Raw genomic sequence first — 22,111 nt, 5'->3', positions numbered from 1 at the left:
AAGGGCACTTCAGAGTTTTATAGTAAGACTATCAGCAGTTTGTTGATATACTAATAGATAGTTTTGAGGATTATACATTAACAATAACATTAAGCAACAGGAAAAAAAAAACAAAAAAAACCCCCCTTTTTTTCAGTTTTTAACATTATGACAAACAAAGTAAAGAATGTTACTATGCTTGGTTCAAAAAATTGATATCTGGAGTACCAAGACAGAAAACAGTTGAGCAACATAAAAATAGTGTCAATGTATTTGGTTGAGGCATTTATTCAAATCAACTTACAAGATCACGGTATGTTTCTCCTGATTAATAATGCTACTTGCAGTTGGAGAATTGAGATTTTAAATGATGTGTTGAGTGTCCAAGAGTGAGTCACAGACAACAACAGAAAAATGGCTTTAGTCTCTACCTGCCAATCAAATTACTATTATGGCAAATAGAGCTTTGGTATCCATTAAATTTGAATTTGCTTGCAAGTTATCATATTCTCATGAACAGCACAAGGTAATGACATGATGAAGTCTCAATCCAAAAAAGAGCAGTCAAAAGATACTGCTTGAGTTTCCCAGAATATTGGATGAAAACAATATTTATTTAAATGTACAGTGGAACCTCGGTTCACGAACGTCCCGGTTCACGTACAACTCGGTTCACGACCAAAAAGCTCGCCAAACTTTTGCCTCGGTTTACAACCATGCACTCGGTATACGAACAAGCCAGTTTCCCTTGCCTGCCTGCCTGTCTGAGCTGTGCTGAGCTGAGAGAGAGAGAGAGAGAGAGAGAGAGAGAGAGAGAGCGAGAGCAAGAGCGAGCGAGCGAGCACGTGCCTGCTGGGGAGGGGGAGGAGGAGGAGGAGTTGCTGCACTGTTTGCCTGCCTATCTGCAGCCAGTAAGTTCAAGCCAACCATCCCCCAATTCCACGTGTCTGCTGGGGAGGGGGAGGAGGAGATTGCTGCACGTGTTTGCCTGCCTATCTGCAGGCTGTACGTGCTGAGAGAGAGAAAGCGAGAGAATAAGCAAGCTAGTAAGCCGCGTGGCTGCAAGAGCTCTGTTCATTGTTCTCCTTCCATTGACTTCTAAGCAAGTGAAGAAAGTTTTGAAGAAAATTGAAATCGAAGTAAAGAAAGAAATTACAAGAGGTGGAAAAACTGTTTACCAGTTTACTCATTTACCAATCTGAGAACCCTCGTGCTTTCAAGCAGCACAATGTAAACAAAGCCAGACTGCCAGTAATGTGGGGCGCAAACACGAAGGATTGGGTCACAAGGAGTTTGTTTTTGGAATGGCTGCATGAGGCTTTCACTCCTACCAGCTAAAAGCACCAGAAACCCAAGAAATCACAAGAGAGAAAACACCTGAAGGAAAACACTTCATGCCAGAACTCGACTCATGCAAGGTTAGTTTTCTTGGTGGTTTTTGTATTACGGATTTTTCAAAAGTTAATTTTTCAGTTCATAACGCGATTTGTTGCAATGTTACTTTTATCTTTTTTCAGATGTTCCTTTATTCCGCTGTGCTTAAAACTCATTTTAAAAACCGTGTTTACAGCGATCAGCGATCTCCTGCAATCTTTCTTTTCTGGTTGCTTGCGAAGTTGGTTTTGCATGCACTGCACCGGATTTGTTTTAATGTTCGTTTTTTTCTGCTGTGCTTACAACTCATTTTAAAAAAAATGCTGCGTGAGCACGTGCTACAGAGAGATTAGAGAGCGTGAGCGAGCAAGCAGAGAGAGAGGGGGCAGCTGACAGGGAAGGGGTGGGGGAGGATAGGGGTGTGTGTGTGTGTGTGTGTGTGTGTGTGTGTACAGAGAGAGAGCGTCAGCCAGCCTGCTCCTGTAGCTGAGGGAGGGAGGGAGCGGCGAGCCAGCTCCTATAGCTGAGCAGGGAGCCTGGGTGTTTTGTGTCAGTGTTATTCAATGTTTTTACATTAGTTTACTATTACACTGTACATTCTATGGTGTAATTAACTATATTTGTGCTTAATCTTTACATATATTTACATATTTACATACAGTTTGTACTGTCTGGAACGGATTAATTGTATTTACATACAATCCTATGGGGGAAACTGCTTCAGTTCACGACCAACTCGGTTTACGACCAAAGTTCTGGAACGAATTATGGTCGTGAACCGAGGTTCCACTGTATACTGTCTGTTTAACTCCTCTACCACTACTTCTATAGAGCAACTGAAACTTTTTAAAGTGATCTTTCTGTTAGTTTTTAAAAAGAGTAGAACATCATTCTCATAAATAGACTGAAAGATATCAAAACAAGTTTATCTGCAAGAAAATTTACAGAAGCAGGGAAACTTCTTCCTGATACTGAAAATTAGCAATATGTGGCCATCTACAGTATTTTAATTAAAAAGAATTCCAGAATGGAATATTTTTCCCAAATATGTTTTTTGCAGTCTGCCTGCTGCATACAATCAGATTCTATCAAAATATCAATTCACATATTTGTTTAAAAATACACTGAAAGACTGAAGAAAATGTTGCTGCTCTTGACAACAACAACAACAAAAAAGAAAACCCTTCTGGGATGGAATATATTCACACTAGCAATAGAAGAACACTTAGTAGTTTTCGCAAGTATAGGCATAGATTTTAAAATATAGTTAAAAAACTGTAAAAGCCATAAATAAGAATTTTGAACTTGGTTAGTAATGTTACCCAGTACTGGGTCATTTTAATTATGAGTAGCAGAAAAACTTATGAGTAGCAGAAAAACAGAGAAGCATATTTATTTAGTAATATGACCTTTTTCTTTTGTTTAATAATGAACTGAGATCTGCTGTGCATAATGGAGAATAGTAAATATTGTGAATGTGATAAATAACAATATTTTAATAAGAAATCGCATCAGTTTATATAAAAAGTTGTTTTGTTTTTTTTACATATGTATTTCACAGCATACTTGTACTATTGTTATAAAGGAGAGCACTGTGCACAGAATAAAACTTAATTTTTTATTTTTGAATAAAACATTTGTACAAATTAATTGTAATCATACTCAGTGAACTAATTAGCAAAATACTTGTTAGTTGCAGCCCGATAATTTAATGTCTATTTTTTTGTTTAAACAAAGGCCAGTGTCTGTGGGTCAGGGCCTAGTTCAGTATGCCCCAACCCAGAGTACAGAATAAGTAATAACAACACCTCCATCTCAGCCAGTATGGGGGAAATATTAATACAAAATAAACCATTTCTCAGACAGGCATATTATTAAAAAAATTCTTGGGTAGGACATAAAATCAAGTCATTGTTTAAAAATCTGCAATGTTTTAAAGTGTATTCTACCCAGTTTATTTCACAGCAACACTATATACTATATATTAATATATATGCATTCTAATTAATGAAAGAAACTCATCATTCGAAATTACCAAAAATAGCATGATTAAAATACCGATTTCCACTTCAGCCACAGGCAATAGTAAGTTATACCATGCGATTTAAAAAAATAAATAAATAAATGCAATGCCTAAAACAACCCAACCTCTGATAGTTTTTGCCCTAAACATTTTAAATGTAAAGTGCAATAAACTATTCAAATGCTTAAAGAAGTATTTTTCTTTGCTACAATAAAAACAGTAATGAATAAATACCTCCTTTTTCTCCTCCAATTCATGTAGAAACTCTCCATTTGTTGCCTGTGATATGGCAGACGTAGAACTCTTGGCACTTAGTATGGCACGAGAAATGTACTCCAGTCGCTGTTGTAATGTAATTTCAGAGCTATATTTGGAAAAAGTAAAACCAAGGTTTTGGGTTGAATTTCAGACATATACATCAGAAAACAAAAAGCTTTTTGTAAAACATCTTGAGACTAACTTAAGACAAAGATAAAACATATCTTCACTGAAAGCTAGTGTGAATTCTGAAAGCCACTACTGACCCAAAGAAATGAAGCAATGCTCTCAAAACACAGATATAAATTTTTTTTAAGCAAACAAAAAAGTAATTTTTCTGTGTTTGTCCGGTGTCAGTCTCACTTCATCTACACAGGTCACTGGTATTGTCTGAGTGAAATGATGATAATTTATTTATAAAACTAGTCTCTTTGTCATCTGGCTCCATGAATTTTAAACACACTGTTAAATAGGTTTTTAAAAATATTATTTTATTATTACACTTAATTCTCAAATACATGAAACAACAGAATGTGTCTCTTCCAATATTTATACAAGTACGTGAGCTGGCCTGAAAGTTAAAGCATTTTTAAATGTTCGCTTCAGTCACTTCAGCAAAATGTTACATTCTCAATTTTGTTAAATTTTTTGTAACAGAGAGTTATATTCTAAAAATACAATAATAACAGAATGTAAGTATGTATGTGAGGAACATAAAATGTTTCTAATATCATTTTACAATATCATAGGGCTGCTTTCATAGACTGCAAATTCCAACTAATATGATGAAAAGACACACATGCTAATTAACTGTTGGCTATAGATGGTTTGTGGCTATTTATAAATCAAACTTTTTAAACATAACATTTTTTAAAGAAAAACCTAATAAAGATTTTAAGTCTCATGCTAAAATTACTGGCTGCATCCAAACATTATAGATAGCAAATCATTGTGGTGCTTTGACAATAAATTACAGTGTCAGAAAAATACAGAACCATCAGAATATTTACAAAATGGAGCAACGGGGAGGTATTTAGTGTAACAGAAATCTGTTGGTCACTGATCTTCACACTGGCTGATGCAAAAAATTAATCGAATCAGCCACTTAAGTTAATCGATGTATTACTTCACAGCCAAGACACTACAGCATCTGCCTACACACAGCGCTTGAAGTTGAGCCAAAATACTAGCAGTACTGTGTTGAGACAGGATCTTGTTCTTCCTCCCAATTCGCTATTACTTTTAAACAATGTAACAGGGGCACTCACTTGGAAGTCAGAATGTGTGTTTATTGGTACATGATATCAAAGGAAGGGGTTAGGATTCCCTTGAAGCGTCAAGCGGCACTGATAACCATCCACTTCAACCAGTGAAGACTCTGAAAGCACCATGGCAGTATGGTGCTTCAAATACACCTGTACTCTTCACTTTCAAACATTGTATGCAACATACTGACCAAGCTGCATTCTATCAACTATAGCACACTACTGTTAAACTACTAATATGAAAATATACAAGGCCAACAGCTTTCTGGTGAGACGATAGGGAACAGGTGACAGCTACAGATTCACACATTCAGAAATGGATCAATGGATGGATGGATTGAAGCACCCACTTCAATTTCAAGGAGGGAGCTGTTGTGACTAAAGCCATAGAAACAAGCAAAGGCAGAAGCCAGATTATTAGTATATAATGAGACCTACCATTCTTGTATGGTAACAGATGATATTTACCTTGTACAGTGACGAATGAATAAAGAAACAAAATTAATTATTACGGTATTGAATAATTAACATCATAATTTGCAATTGGATTATATAGTACACCTTTCTTATATGGTAATACTCGGTTATTCAAACCCACCCACATCTGACACCACCACATTCTATGTCTTGCAGCAAGGCGTGACTGAAGGTGTTTGACTGTTTTGTCAATAGGAGTGGCTATCAAATTAATAAAAGAAAAAAAAATATACAGTATATAAAAAATAAACATACATGTTGAACTAACCACTCTAAGGTAAAACTTAAACAGTAAACTAATCTGATGTAGAAAATGCCCAGAATGATTATTTATTTAAAGTTTGAAAACACTGTAAATGGCTTTTCAACAGGAGTTTTTGAAAATTCAATGATATGTACAAGCACCCTGGTACTCAAGATATCTCAACAAAAATTAAATTTCTCAATAAATTTCCTTGAGTTGTTTTATGCAGACATTAATATCACCGTAGCTGCTTTCACATTACATGAGAATGCACCAAAAAAAAAAAAAGATTAATTGCTTTGCAATAAAAGTAAAGAAAAAATATTATGGTACATCAAACTGTAAAGTATGTTCTGTTAACCATACAAAAAAAATCTAATTTAAAAGTCATAAACTTCAGTTACCAATGCTTTCTACACAGCATTCTTATCTGCGTGCTAATAAAATGGTGTCAATTTCTCTCAATGTTGGTTGTGTATATTTACCATTATTAATAATTTCTTTATCATCACACTATGTTATCTACCAAAATTATCAGAAATACAGTATGTAGAGAATTGCGTGCTAGTTAAATATAAATTCCAATTTTTTTAGTCTTATTTTGCATACATACACAAAATACTGTATGTTTTATATGAACAAAAACCATAATGTATTTTGCAATATAACAACTTTTTAAAAATATATTTAACACAGGTTAATGCTTCATGTTAAATTACTGCTGGAAGAAATCCTGCAAGAATGGCAAAATGTACTTTTATTTAGTTCTTCAGAATTAGTTCCACATAATAACTGCATTTATAGATTTATATTCTAAAGTATTACAAAGAATTTCATGGAAAGCTAGAACAATGAAGATCTGAAAACCAAGACATATAGAAAACATACAAAAGAAATTCAAGCACTCAGTCATCTATACTAATAAAAGGCAAAGCCCTCACTGACTGACTCATCACTAATTCTCCAACTTCCCGTGTAGGTGGAAGGCTGAAATTTGGCAGGCTCATTCCTTACAGCTTACTTACAAAGGTTAGGCAGGTTTCATTTTGAAATTCTACGCATAACGGTCATAACTGGAATCTACTTTCGTCCATATATATGACCATAGCCATAGCCTGCAGCTCGGTCGCCGTGTGAGGCGGAGTTGCGTCCCGCATCATCACGGCTCCGACGTAATTGAGTGCCTGCCCATATAAGGTAAATATTCGCAGGTGAAGGACTAGCGGCTCACGTGAACTGACTGTGAACGCAGTAGTACGTAGAGAACAAGGAAGAGCTCCAAAAAGCACTGAACAAAAAACGCATTACACAATTGAGAAAGCAGCAAAAGAATATGAAGCGAGTGACGCATACAAGCATATTCATGAGTGCAGCTACTTCGGAAACAAAGCACGGTGTAAACCTAAAGTTTAAATTAAGTTCATAGACAGGCTGCCGCTTGTCATGCCCACGACGAATACGATATTCACGAGATACAAATTTAATGAGAAGGCGCAGGGTTTAAATGAGACTTTTGATCACTTTGTAACAGAGTTAAAATTGCTGTAACGGCGTTTAAATTGCTGGTATGCCAGGTCTGAGCTAACATTAAATAAAGCTGTGGACATCGTGAGATCGCACGAGAAAGCACAAGCACAGCTGAGAAGCTTCGATGCATTTACTCCGAGCGGCTCACGTGAACTGACTTTGCAGGACTGGGAAAGGTTAAATTAAGTTCATAGACACACTACCGCTAAATATTCGCAAGCAAATCCACAACTTAATACTGGGAATGCCTGTTAAAAATCTTAGATTCACGAGTACCGATTTGGGTAGTGAACACTTCGATGAATGAAACCTGTTATCTTTAAAACAGTTGACAAACACGGAATATAACTTGAACACAACACATCCTCCAAATATGAACCTGATTGAAAAAAATAATGATAATCAAATCCTTGCTGACAGCAACACTCATAACAGTGACAAAACTATTACATTAGTGTGTGTGTATGTGTATATATATATATATATATATATATATATATATATATATATATATATATATATATATATATATATATATATATATATATATATATATATGTATATATATATATATATATATATATATATGTGTGTATGTATATGTATTTGTGTGTATATATATATATATAGAGATATATATATATATATATAGAGATATATATATATATATATATAGAGATATATATATATAGAGATATATATATATATATATAGATATATATATATATATATATATATATATATATATATATATAGATAGATAGATAGATATATATATAGATATATATATAGATATATATATATATAGATAGATAGATATATATAGATATATATATATATATATATATATATATATATATATATATATATATATATATATAGATATATATATATATATATATATATATATATATATATATATACTATAGAATACCAAGGCCAAAGGAGAAGTAGTGTGTTAAAGAAGTTATGAAAAGAAAAGCAAACATTTTAAAAATAACGTAAGATGATTGTTAATGTAATTGTTTTGTCATTGATATGAGTGTTGTTGTCATATCTATCTATCTATTATATATATATATATATATATATATATATATATATATATATATATATATATATATATTTTAAAAATAGCTGCATGATTGGCAATGTAAGTAAAAAGAAAAGGAAACATTTTAATAATAACGTAATATGATTGACAATGTAATTGTTTTGTAATTGTCATGAGTGTTGCTATATATATATATATATATATATATATATATATATATATATATATACACACACATACATATATATATATACATATACATATATACATATATATACAATATATATATACATATATATATAAATCTACATATATATATCTACATATATATATTAGGTGGGACTCGATTAAAAAATTAATCCAATTAATTAGAGGCTGTGTAAGAATTAATCTTGATTAATCGTATGTAATCGACACACGAATTTGCCCCAAATCGCAAATGTTTTTTTTTTTTTATTTAAAACGGTTTTAGTGGGCTTACAGAATCAAATAATAGACATGGACATGAATATTGTAAACTGAAGCTGTTTTAATTTCTGAAAAAAGCTTTAAACTGCATTTGAATTCAAAACAGAAACAAAAATATCATCCCTGGTTAAAATTGGGCAGACTTAAAAATAAAGTGGTAGTTTAAGTAGTTTAAGTACATTTTCAGAATAGTATTGTCTTTAAATAATAATAACCAAAATTTCACCATAAAGTGCAGTTTTTCTTCTTAAAAAATAAGTCAGAAACATAAAAGGTAATTTGACCAGCTTACTCTTTAAACTCTGAGTAACATTAGCCAAAATTATTTTGTACATTAGGCTAAAACAGTGTGATCATTGAACATTTTGTAATTAGATGTATTTAGAATTACTAACGGTCACGGAAGTCCAATGATCCCCAGTAAGAGCCACAAAGTCCGCTCTGTAATGCATCTAATTTTGCTTGCTTTTCAGTGTGCACAAAACCATGCTTTTATCAAGGCTTTCTGGTAGTCGAAATGATCAGTCGAGGAACGCGCTTTATTCCGACTCTAACATTTTTGTAGCTGTGATGTGTGCATCAGTGTAATGGATGTACCAGGAAATCATGCATTGACAAAAGTTCCCGCTTGCTTTGAATTGAAAGTGTGATTAAATGCTATTTTTAACGCTATGGAGTACATGCATCAAGCTTCTCAACTGTGCTTGTGCTAAGAAAGGGAAAATTTTAAAATAACGTAACATGATTCTGCTAACCTAATATTTTTTCATACGCCCCAAACCAAGGAGATGGGAAGGTAAAATGAATCGGTAGCGCTGCACATAGTCAGTACATCCCTCTCGAATCGAACCTCAATGTCGGCGTTAGAGGCTTAAGACTCTACAATTGCGCCACCGCTTGTCTATGCTAAAGTATGTATTGTAGATCGGGCTATAGATATACATTTATATATATACCCGTATCGCAGTGGAGAAGTAGAAGTTATGAAAAGAAAAGGGAACATTTTAAAAATAACGTAACATGATTGTCAATATACAGTAATTGTTTTGTGAGTGTTATTGAATGTTGCTGTCATCAAGGATTTGATTATCATTATTTCTTTCAATCAGGCTCGTATTTGTACGATGTGTTCAAGTTACATTCCGTGTTTGTCAATCGCTGTAAAGATAAGAGGTTTCATTCATCGATTAGTTCCTTACTGCATCAATAAACAGCTCGCCTTCCTTTTTATCTGTGATGTGACAAACTGCATGCACGGGTTTTTTTTTACGCTGTCTTCCTTTAGCGGACATTGACTTTTTCCACCGCGGTGCTTTGTTTCCACAGTAGCTGCATTTATGAATATGCTTATCAGACGCTTCATATTTTTGCTGCCTTTTCAATTGTGTAATTCGGTTTTGTTCAGCCTTTGGAACTGTTGCTTTTATCTGTGCACTGCATCAGTTCACGTGAGCCACTCGGTGTACTTGCATCGAAGGTTCCCAGCTGTGCTGGTGCCATCTTGTGCTATGTCCATAGCTTTATTTAATGTTACCTTAGTCCTGGCACTTAAAACTTTCTCTGGCAGTTTCGCTGAGTTTGTGTCAAACACCACCCTGACCATCTCATCTTCCTCTCCATAAGCACAGTCCTTCACCCGTGAATATTTACCCGTGGCAGTTTGCTATTGGATTGCCGCTGACGGATGGCCTTATATGGGCAGGCACTAAATTACAAACGCCAGCGCAGCCTGTCTATGAACTTAATTTAAAGTGTAGGTTTACATCGTGCTTTGTTTCAAGTAGCAGAACTCGCTTCTTATTGTTTCGCTGCCTTCTCAATTATATAATGCATGTTTTCTTGAGCGCTTTTTGAGGTCTTCCTGGTTTTCTATGTACTGCGCGTGATTACGGGAGGCGTGATGATGTCACACGAAACTCCCCCACGGCGTTGAAGCTCATCTCCATTACAGTAAATGGAGAAAACTGCTTCCAGTTATGACCATTACGCGTAGAATTTCGATATAAAACCTGTCCAACTTTTGTAAGGAAGCTGTAAGGAATCAACCTGCCAAATTTCAGCCTTCCACCCACACGGAAGTTGGAGTCAGTGAGTGAGTGAGTGAGTGCTTTTGCCTTTATTAGTATAGATATATATATATATATATATATATATATATATATATATATATATATATATATATATATATATATATATAGAGAGAGAGAGAGAGAGAGAGAGAGAGAGAGATATGTGTGTGTGTATATATATATATATATATATATATATACATGTGTATGTATATGTATATATATATATGTATATATATATATATATATATGTATGTATATGTGTGTATATGTATTTGTGTGTATGTGCGATTGTGTATATGTGTGTGTGTATATGTATGTGTGCAGATATGTATATATATATGTGTGTATATGTATATATATATGTGTGGATGTATGTATATATATGTATATATGAATATGTGTGTTTATATATATATATATATATATATATATACTAGCAGAATACCAGCTCGCTGCAAGGAGAAGTAGTGTGTTAAAGAAGGTACTAAAAAGAAAAGGAAAAATTTTAAAAATAACTTAACATGGTTGTTAATGTAATTGTTTTGTCATTGATATGAGTGTTGTTCTCATATCTATCTATATATCTATCTATCTCTATCTATCTATCTATATATATATATATATATACGAGTGTCGCTGTGATATATATATAGCAAAATACCCGCGCTTCACAGCGATGTCATGTGTTAAAGAAGTTATGAAAAAGAAAAGGAAACATTTTAAAAATAATGTAACATGATTGTCAAAGTAATTGTTTTGTGTATTTGGCGGCAGCGTCACGAAGTTGTTTTCGGCAGCTGCATCAGCACGCCTCCTTTTTACTGTTTTCTCACAGCTTGGATTGCTGCTGTCATATATACACACACACACATACATTATATATATATATATATATATATATACATACACATACATATCTTCATATATACATATCTATATATATATATATATATATATATATATATATATATATATATATATATATATATATATATATATATGCATACCTATCTATCATATATACACACACATACATACATACACACACACAAATTATATATATGTATGTATGTATATGTGTGTGTGTGTGGGTATATATATACACATACATATACTTGTGTGTATGTTTGTATGTGTCTATATGTGTGTGTATAGGTTTGGTCACTGAGTGCAAGGGAAAAATAATAAATTATAGTCTATAAATTATTAAACAGTAAAACATTAACGTTTTAATAAGTACAGGTACATTGAAATTACATTTTCTATGTGAACGTTCAAATTTCTGCCTCTGGTAATGTGCCTTACCGGCATTTAAAGAAAATTAGTTTTGTGTCCTCTGCAGTGTTAAGAGAGAAAGGCTTTGGTTTGAGATAAAAGGAAAAAAGGTGTAAAGAAAGTAAAGTTGCCTTTTTCTTTTATATAGTATAGAGAGATGTGTTCGCTGACGTTATGATCGCCTTTTGGGGACAGTCGTGGTGGGTCTTGTGTAGACTGGTGAGACGCCCCGCCATTAATCGGCTGTGATGGCACTGTCAGCCCTCCACTCCTGTGCGTCTTCATAATCCGAGCTGAGGATCTCATAATCGTGATACGTGCAAAAGAAAGTGTGGATCGCCTTAATATTATTTTGCCGTGGTGTAGAAAAGGGGTCCCGTGTTTGCACTTGTCTGGGCTATAGCGCAGGGGGAGGATGAAAAAAATTAAAAGTGCTCACTTTGACTTAAGGCAGAAGCGCAGTCAGCGCCTCAAAGGCCGGCAAGCTATGCACGCGCTGGCTGCTCGACTTTTGCTGGGCAGGAGACCCCAGTTTTTGCAGACACGCTCATGATATCAAAAGTCTCAGCTCTTTGGAGGTCATTCATATATATATTGTAGCGTTCTGTTCTTTATTGTAGAGTTCTGTTTTGCAGTTTGTGTTCTGTGATTTGCATCCCTCTCAGTTATTTATTCTGTTGTCCCTGTTATTTCTCATGGACTGTAATAGAGTGGAAAGTAAAGGAGGTTCCGGAGGGATGGGGTGGAGCCGAGGCGGGGGGGGAGCGCTGGGTTGGAAGGAGGAGGGTGGAGACAGGAGAGAGGTTCGGTCATGTCGCTCTCACTGTGAGATTGTTTTTGAGTTCTGCCTGTTCGGGCGTGGTTGCGCCAACAGCAACCGCTTTTTATTAATAAAGAAGGGACTAACCAAGTGACCGCCTCGGATCGCCATTACGCCTGGGAAGACGCTACAATATATAGCAAAATACCCGCTACCAGCAGGAGAAGTAGTGTGTTAAAGAAGTAATGAAAAGAAAAGGAAACATTTTAATAATAACGTAACATGATTGACATTGTCATGAGTGTTGCTGTCATATATATGCCTGCCTAAATAAGTCACCCTCGCTTTGCTCTTACTTTTTACCGCTCATTTAATCATGGCTAGTGGCGGAAAAATTATAAAATTGAAGGAGGATGGCTTTACCAAAACAATTATTGATGGCTTAATCTATTATTCATAAAGCTTGAATTGGTGATCTGTTTTTCTGTGTTAACCTCATATTTTTTCATACTTCTTCTCAAACTAAGGTGGTGTGAGGGTAAAATGAATCGGGATGCGCTGATCAATGTAATCGGTGTACCAGGAAATCATGCATTGACAAAAGCTCCCCTTTGCTTGTAATGCAAAGTGTGATTAAATGCATTATTTTTTAACGCGTTATGGAGCACATGCATCGAAGCTTCTCAGCTGTGCTTGTGCTAAGAAAAGGAAAGATTTTAAAAATAACGTAACACGATTGTCAATGTAACCTTTGTAAGTAGTGCCTGGAGGATTCAGTGTGTAGAAACTCTAGAGATAGCGTGTGTATTAATTTGTGGATTTTTCTGTGAGTATTTGGTGGCAGTCTGAGGAAGTTGCTTCGGAAGACAGCGTTAGCCGCGGAGCTCAGCTCAGAGCGAAATGAGGTGGGAGGGGAGATGATGACGTGACTCCCCACCGCCTTTAACTGTCAATCCCCAAAACACAGTCTCGAATTTGCATAAGCACACCCCTTCACCTACAATTATAACTTAGTTACAAAGTGATCAAAACTCTCGCTTATATCCCGCGCCCTCTCATTAAACTTGTATCCCGCATTACCTGTGGGCATGTGAAACGCCAGCGGTAGCCTGTCTATGAACTTAATTTAAAGTTTAGGTTTACACCTTGCTTTCTTTCCGAGGTAGCAGCACTCATGAATATGGTAGTATATGTCACTCGCTCGCTTCTTATTGTTTCGCTGCCTTCTCAATTATATAATGCATGTTTTCTTAAGCGCTTTTTGGAGGTCTTCCTGGTTTTCTACGTAGTGCGTTGACAGTCAGTTCACGTGATTACGTGGGAGGCGTGATGATGTCACACTAAACTCCCCCCACGCCATTCCAGCTCAACTCCATTACAGTTAATGGAGAAAATACCTGCCAGTTATGACCATTAGGCGTAGAATTTCAAATGAAACCTGCCCAACTTTTGTAAGTAAGCTGTAAGGAATGAGCCTGCCAAATTTCAGCCTTCTACCTACACGGAGAATTAGTGATGAGTGAGTGAGTGAGTGAGTGAGGGCTTTGCCTTTTATTAGTATAGATATATGACAACACTACTCATAACAGTGACAAAACAATTACATTGTCAATGATGTTACGTTATTTTTAAAATGTTTCCTTTTCTTTTTCATTACTTCTTTAACACACTATTTTTCCACTGCGAAGCGCGGGTATTTTGCTAGTAAAATAATAAATTTAATTGGATTAACCTTACTAAATTTGTTAGTTACCTTTTTTTGAATAATACAGAACAGTAATAAAGTTTTTTATTTAAAATACCTATGCATATCTGCCAGTCTTGCCAAGACATGTGCAGCCTTGCTGAAGCTCTGATTCTTTTCATAGTATCTCCACAATAGATCCATGTAGCATACTTTATTCTGGTCCTGCTTCATCATCCGCATTAAATGGTCTTCTAAATATGGGGAATTCACCTAAGGAAAACAGAAAATATGGAATCATATTTTACTCCATTCTAAAATTAATACTGTAGCAATAAAAGGAAACAAAAAAGTGTAATTTATTGCATTCTATTACAAAAACATAAAAATTTACCTCAGTGTTTCTTGAATAACTTAAAACTGATGATTTCATCAGTTTACAACTGTCACAGATGGCCAGGGTCCCTGTCCAGCCAGGATACCTCTTCACTTTATGGACTGGAGGGAGCAAGCCTGGGCAAGACAGTACTTTTCCTGGAACACTAGATGGCAGCCCCCCCTGTGTTGCAGCAGTGCCTAGGACTCCTGCAGGGCTTCATAGGAATTGGAGTTAGGTACAGCCCAGTTGGGATCTTTGGGCACTGTCAGGGGGTGCTGTAGCTGCTGCTAAGCCCTACAGAGCAGCTCTTCCACCACACCCGGAGGTGCTGCCGGGAATATCTCATCAAGCACCTGGAGCACTTCCGGGTGCATTATAAAAGGATCCAGCAGCCACTACTCCAGGAGGAGGGAGGACAAAGCTTTCCAAGGAAGAATGGAGGAGAAAGAGTAAAGAGAAGAAGAATTGTGTGGTACTGTGCTTGTGGGACTGTGTTGTGCCTGTAGGGAACAAGGAAAGCGTTGCCCACAGGCAAAGAAAAGAAATAAAAACATGTATTTGTTTTTATCAGTGTGCCTCCTGTGTCTGTCTGTGTCAAGTTGAGCACTGGTATAGCGTCATTGTTACACAATGTTTGAAGAAGCAAACATCAAGGTGCTCACCATAGTAATAGTGATAAGCCATTAAAAACCAATAACAGTTGCATTCCGACATATAAAACAGCCCCAATTTTAACTTATCACCCTTATTTTATTGTGATGCTTGCCTATAATGCAACCTACTATACATATTGATCATCAGAATAAATTTTAAAAAGGTCTTCACCATGTCACTGAACATATCAACATCAAAATCAAAAAGCAGAAATTGGTTCAATAACCATTTTTCAATACTTTTGAAATCTTATAGTGGACCGGACACTTTCACATGAGGGGAAGCTGTTAGTGAGTGAAATTTGATTAGATGAAAATGATCAACTGCACAATCAAATATCTAAGTAGGCACAAAAAATAGATTTCCAAAATGCAGTATTTCTTACCTCTAAAAGTTTATCTGTGAGGTCTGCTTGAATTAGCCAGTTATAAAGAGCAATGTGGAATAATTCATCTCTAGAACGTTGAGCGAGTTCAAGCATAAGTTCAAACTGAAGGACACAAATTATAGAAAAAGAAAACACACTGAATTTCTTTAACAAAAATTAGTTCTTTAAACAATGAATGTTTTAACATTACAACTAAGGATTATCTGTTAATTGTAAAATACAAAAATACTTCATGAAGTAAGAGGAAGACTCAATATCAAGTGTTTCATAAATATTATGGTGCTACTGCTGATTACAACAAAACAATGTCAGAAACTTAATTTTAATTAGATCAAAATACATTACTTCAGCTCTTGATATCCTCTTAAGTTAGTTCATTGTTTATAGTTTAAAATAAACTGTCTTCTCTATATACATGTATATTCAAAAAGTTGAACCTGAAAGGCTACATTATAGACATGCTTTTTCCTTAAGAGTATTTTCTTGATATAAATATAATTTGTCTTTTAAAGAAACAAGAGTGAAACTTTACTTCAACATGATGTCTATTTCTCTAGTATGATCACCTTAAACCAGTAACCCTTGCTAATGTGCTGTTGCAGCATATCTGTATTGTCTTACATGAGCTGTGGCGTCTTCATTGCTCAACATGTTGGGGTCAGAAGACATTACAGGTGGTCCAGGTTGCTTGGGAACACTTGGGGACTGGGGTGCAGCTTTGCTTTGATTGACCAGCTCCTGCATTGTGTCAGTGATACACTTATAACTATTTAACCTACAAACACAAAATTATTAATTAAATGACTAAGTTTTCCACAGAAATATTGGGCATGAATTAGATCCTTAGATTTTATATTATTTAAAAGAATTTAATTAAATGCTGAAAGTAACTTTAAACCGCTCATGTAGCCTTTTTAATCATGATACACAGAACCAAAACATTAGCAATAACAAACATTTATTCAGTTTACATAAAACTGTTTATGTTTATATGCACAATTCCAAACAACAGTTTCTTCCTAAGAGTTTGTACGAAAACTGAGGTACAGAACAGGTTGAATGAGAAATGATTCCAAAACCAGATTAAAAGGAAAATATCAGATACAGAACTAGAACATACATTAAATGTATCCATAATGGGTAAAACTCTATTTAGTTGGTAATACGGGAGACAACATACTTTGAAGTTATGCAGTTTACTAAAAAAATGTTCTGTGGTACATCAAACAAAGCATTCTGTAGTTGTTTTACTATGCTTTGGGTAAAGTCTGTTTATTGGCTTAGTAGATTTAAATCTTCTACTGGAGGCGATGCATCATCATTATCTAAAAGTGTCTTAAAGCAAAGGCAACTAGTTATTAGTGGTAACTTTACCCAACATCATGAATCCCACTGCTCCAGGAGTGTGCTTTTTGAGATAATTACATAGGTTACGTCATTGAACCATTTTATTGGTCCTCTGTCCCAAAGCAGTAGTGGAACTCATTCCAGAACATTACCCAAAGCAAGATGAAACTACTAGAACCAGATATCTCCCCAGACATAACAGATGACATTGAGTGGTTAATGGAAAAGGTTGCAATTCACAAATGAATCAATGAACCAAGGTCTGTAGTATTATGAGTGAATAAAAATACAGTAATCCCTCCTCTATCACAGGGGTTGCGTTCCAGAACCCCCCGCGATAGATGAAAATCCACGAAGTAGAAACCATATGTTTGTATGGTTATTTTTATATATTTTAAGCCCTTATAAACTCTCCCACACTGTTAACATTATTAGAGCCCTCTAGACATGAAATAACACCCTTTAGTCAAAAGTTTAAACTGTGCTCCATGACAAGACAGATATGGCAGTTCTGTCTCACAATTAAAAGATTGGAAACATATCTTCCTCTTCAAAGAATGCGTGTCAGGAGCAGAGAATGTCAGAGAGAGAGAGAGAGAGAGAGCGCGCAACAGAAAAGCAAAAAATTAAAAAATCAATACGTGCTTTTGTGCTTTTAAGTATGCCGAACCACCGCGATAAAGTGTCATTTTTTAGAGGAGCGTCCGTATCTTCTAAGCAAACAGCCCCTCTGCTCACACCCCCTCCGTCAGGCACAGAGAATGTCAGAGAGGGTGAGAGAGAGAGAAAAGCAAACAATCAAGCACCGCGCGGGAAGCATATCTATACTAATAAAAGGCAAAGCCCTCACTGACTGACTGACTCACTGACTCATCAATAATTCTCCAACTTCCCATGTAGGTAGAAGGCTGAAATTTGGCAGGCTCATTCCTTACAAAAGTTGGGCAGGTTTCATTTCGAAATTCTACGCATAATGGTCATAACTAGAAGCTATTTTTCTCCATTTACTGTAATGGAGTTGAGCTCGAAAGCCGTGGGGGGCGGAGTTTCGTGTGACATCATCACGCCTCCCACGTAATCATGCAGTACGTAGAAAACCAGGAAGAGCTCCAAAAAGCGCTGAAGAAAACATGCATTATATAATTAAGAAGGCAGCGAAACAATTAGAAGCGAGCTAGTGACATATAAAAACATATTCAGCGCTCACGGAACTGACGAGTGCGCAGACAAAAGCAACAGTTCCAAAGAGTGCTGAACAAAACCGAATTACACTGCTACGCTCAAATAGACAAACCACACGCCGTGGCGCAATAGTAGAGGCTTCGCCTCTAGCGCCGACGTCCGAGGTTCGATTCCCGAGAGGGGATGCACTGAGTATGTACGCGCGCTTCCCGATTCATTTTAGCCTCGCATCCCCTTGGTTTGAGACGTATGAAAAAATATGCGGTTAACACAGAAAGACAGATCACCAATTGAAGCTTTATGAATAATGGATACTTTATTCGCGATCAATGATTGTTTTGGTAAAGCCATACTCAGTGTATTCATTAGATGAACGGTAAAAAAGTAAGAGCGAGGGGAGGGTAACTTATTGAGGCACGCAGGCAAAACCACAATAGCACGCGGGCTCAATGTACTGTAGTGCGTCAACTCGATCTGAATTGCGCGATCACAATTGAAAAAATATATCTTTTCAAGTTCTACTTAGTCCATATGTGTCAAACTCAAGGCCCACAGGCCACATCCGGCCCGGTGTGTAATTATATCCGCCCGAGATCATTTTATATATTATTGTTATTAATGCCCCTGGGATATGAAGCGCTGGTAACACAATAAACTACAGATCCCATAATGCAGCGCTTCAGCTGCCTTGCTTAACACTTACGCGTTAATCAAGTCTAGCTTATGATGCTGCAAGTTATTGCAAGCTAGCCCACACGATGCCAAGAGAAAAGGTGATTCTGAACATAGAGCCTTTAAAAACCGATGGGAGGCTGAGTATATGTTTACTGACATTGCCGGTAAACCCGTGTGTCTCATTTGTGGAGCTAATGTGGCTGTAATTACAGAATTTAATCTAAGACGGCACTATGAGACAAAACATCAAGATAACCTGAAAGACCTGAATGCAATGCACAAGATACAGAAAGCAGAAGAGTTAAAGAAGAATCTGACACTTCAGCAGACGTTTTTACCTGCAAAATCACAAAGTGATTTCAAGTGAAGCTACTTTTATGGGAGACACAAATGCACCAGTGCAACTTGCCCCACTTTCCCTGTTGCCAAGTAATGTTGAACCAAGTCGGCACTACGGTGTTCCCAACACGCACTTTGCTGATAAACTGAGGCACTGCGCACTGAGTTCACACGGCGCTTTGGTGACTTTGAAGAACAAAAAGAATTTTGAGTTGTTTCAACCCATTTGCCGTCGATGTGGAAACTGCACCTGTGCAGATTCAGATGGAGGTGATTGAGCTGCAGTGTAATGGCACACTGAAGGCAAAGTACGATACTGCACGGCCCGCACAGTTTATTCACTCCATTCCCGCACAAATGCTCCAGCTCCGCCTACATGCGGCTCGAACCTTGTGCATGTTTGGTAGCACATATCTGTGTGAGAAGCTCTTCTCAGTCATGAAGACTAACAAAACAGCACACAGGAGTCGCCTCACTGATGAGCACCTGCAGTCCATCCTGAGAATCTCCACAACACAGAACCTCACACCAAACATAAACGAACTTGTTGCCAAAAAAAGATGCCAGGCGTCCAGCTCTGATAAAATGACATATGAGCAAAGACAACTGAATGATTTGATTTGTTATTGCTGAAAAGAACAAATTTTATTTATATTTCCAGGTTTTGTTATGCACCATGTTCATATTTGAATTTGTATAATTTTGACAGGATATATTTTTATGGAGAGCAAAATCTTTTGGGATATTTAAAATTTAAGTTTATTTTTATATAAAATTACATAAGAGTAAAGAAATTTGAATGTTTGTTCTTTTAACGTTTACTTTATTTCTAACTTGTATAATTTAGACAGGATATATTTTTATGGAGAGCAAAATATTATAAGTTATTTAAGGTTTGAGTTGATTTATTCCGGAATAATATTCTGTCGACTAAATAAAAATTCCTTCTATTTAAAATTTAAATAGAACTTGAACAGATACGATAGTTCATAATATCCAGGCAGACTTGCACGTAAGAGCGGAGTCATCCGTTTTAACAAACAGTGTATTGCACTGATACTAAATAGCCTGCCCATTTAATTATTTAGGAATGGATAAATAAATTAAGATTTTGTACAAATAATGTTTTCATTTTTCTTCCTTCATGGATTCTGGCACCCCAGCAACAGTTGCTCGCACCCAAAGACTGTATATATGTATGTATATATATATATATATATATATATATGTATATATGTGTATATATATATATATATATATATATATATATATATATATATATATATATATATATATATATATATATATATATGTATATGTGTGTGTGTGTGTATATATATATATATATATATATATATATACACATACATACATACACACACACACACACACACACACACATATATAGTGATAAAACAATTACATTGACAATCATGTTACATTATTTTCAAAATGTTCAAAACTTCTTTAACACACTACTTCTCCACTGCGAAGCATGGGTATTTTGCTAGTCTTATATCATTGAGGAGTTTTAGTTAATATGTAATACATGCTCTGATTGGGTAGCTTCTAAGCCATCCGCCAATAGCGTCCCATGTATGAAATCAACTGGGCAATCAAACTGAGGAAGCATGTACCATAAATTAAAAGACCCATTGTCCGCAGAAATCTGCGAACCAGCGAAAAATCCATGATATATATTTAGATATGCTTACATTTAAAATCCGCAATAGAGTGAAGCCGCGAAAGTCGAAGCGCTATATAGCGAGGGATTACTGTAAATCAATTTTTAAGCAGAAGAAAGCAATACTGATTGCTGTGACAACTTGTTACATGGTCTGCTAGTTCTTCTGGCCATCCCAGATTCTTCCTTACTGTCACCAACCTCATCCCCTCATCCATAAGGCCAACATTTGTCCACATGATCACCTACTCTCCTGAAAGTTAATGATTTGTCCCCTAATAAGCTAACTCAGTTAACACTAGAATACCAGAGCCTACGAAAAAACTCGTAATTCCGCCCCACCTTAAATCGCTTCTTAAATCCCTTCAAACCTCTCCGCCAGCGTCCTTTGTCCTCTAAATGTGCTGATAAAAAGAAGCTAGGAGCAGCCGGCTATTCCATCCCCCCACCAATTTAGAACGTGCACGAACTTCTTCCAGCTCATGCCTTGATTGAGTATCTGGGAGTGAAGTGGAGTTTTAGCGTGGAAATAATAGATCGTTATTTGGAACACGTGCATTTCATGTCTGTTCCGTTTCTACAGTAATCTGTGTAAACACATTGTTAAAACAGAAACGTTTTTTATATTCTAGCAGTAGATGACAAAATGTAGGCATAAACTATATAATGTATGAAGCCTGAAGTCCAAATATCAAAGAAAAAGGTACAAATATAACACAACAATTGCGCTTTTATTCAAAAATATAACTGCAGAAACAAAAAGCCGCCTAACATGCGACATTGACAGCTGTTTATTATAATTGCCTCCGCGGTTCAATAGAATCAGTTCCCGTTTGGGAATCAAAAGGTCATGAGTTCGATCCTGCACCACTCCGTTTTGAGAAGTAAAAAGCTCTTAGTCTTACTATTTTAGAATAAATGCATACATTTGATTTCGGTCTGTAACAGCCGGTGCAATTTATGATCCTTGTAAAGGTTAGCCTTTTTTTTTTTTTATTATTCA

The 22,111-nt window shown here is 35.8% G+C and overlaps 1 protein-coding gene across 1 annotated transcript in view; it reads right to left on the bottom strand.

The window, feature by feature from the left end:
• nup155 (nucleoporin 155) overlaps positions 1-22,111 on the bottom strand; it is a 112,321-nt gene that overhangs the window by 37,043 nt on the left and 53,167 nt on the right. The window contains exons 27-30 of the mRNA XM_039750661.1: positions 16,503-16,656; positions 15,879-15,983; positions 14,579-14,733; positions 3,611-3,740 (exon numbers count right to left, since the gene is read on the bottom strand). Of these exons, the coding sequence (XP_039606595.1) occupies positions 3,611-3,740; positions 14,579-14,733; positions 15,879-15,983; positions 16,503-16,656 (544 nt within the window). The remainder of the gene's footprint in view (positions 1-3,610; positions 3,741-14,578; positions 14,734-15,878; positions 15,984-16,502; positions 16,657-22,111) is intronic.

Source organism: Polypterus senegalus, chromosome 4, assembly GCF_016835505.1.
Source record: "Polypterus senegalus isolate Bchr_013 chromosome 4, ASM1683550v1, whole genome shotgun sequence".
Lineage (NCBI taxonomy): Eukaryota > Metazoa > Chordata > Cladistia > Polypteriformes > Polypteridae > Polypterus > Polypterus senegalus.
Note: the sequence above shows the minus strand (reverse complement) of the source record. Positions and strands in the feature narration are given on the sequence as shown.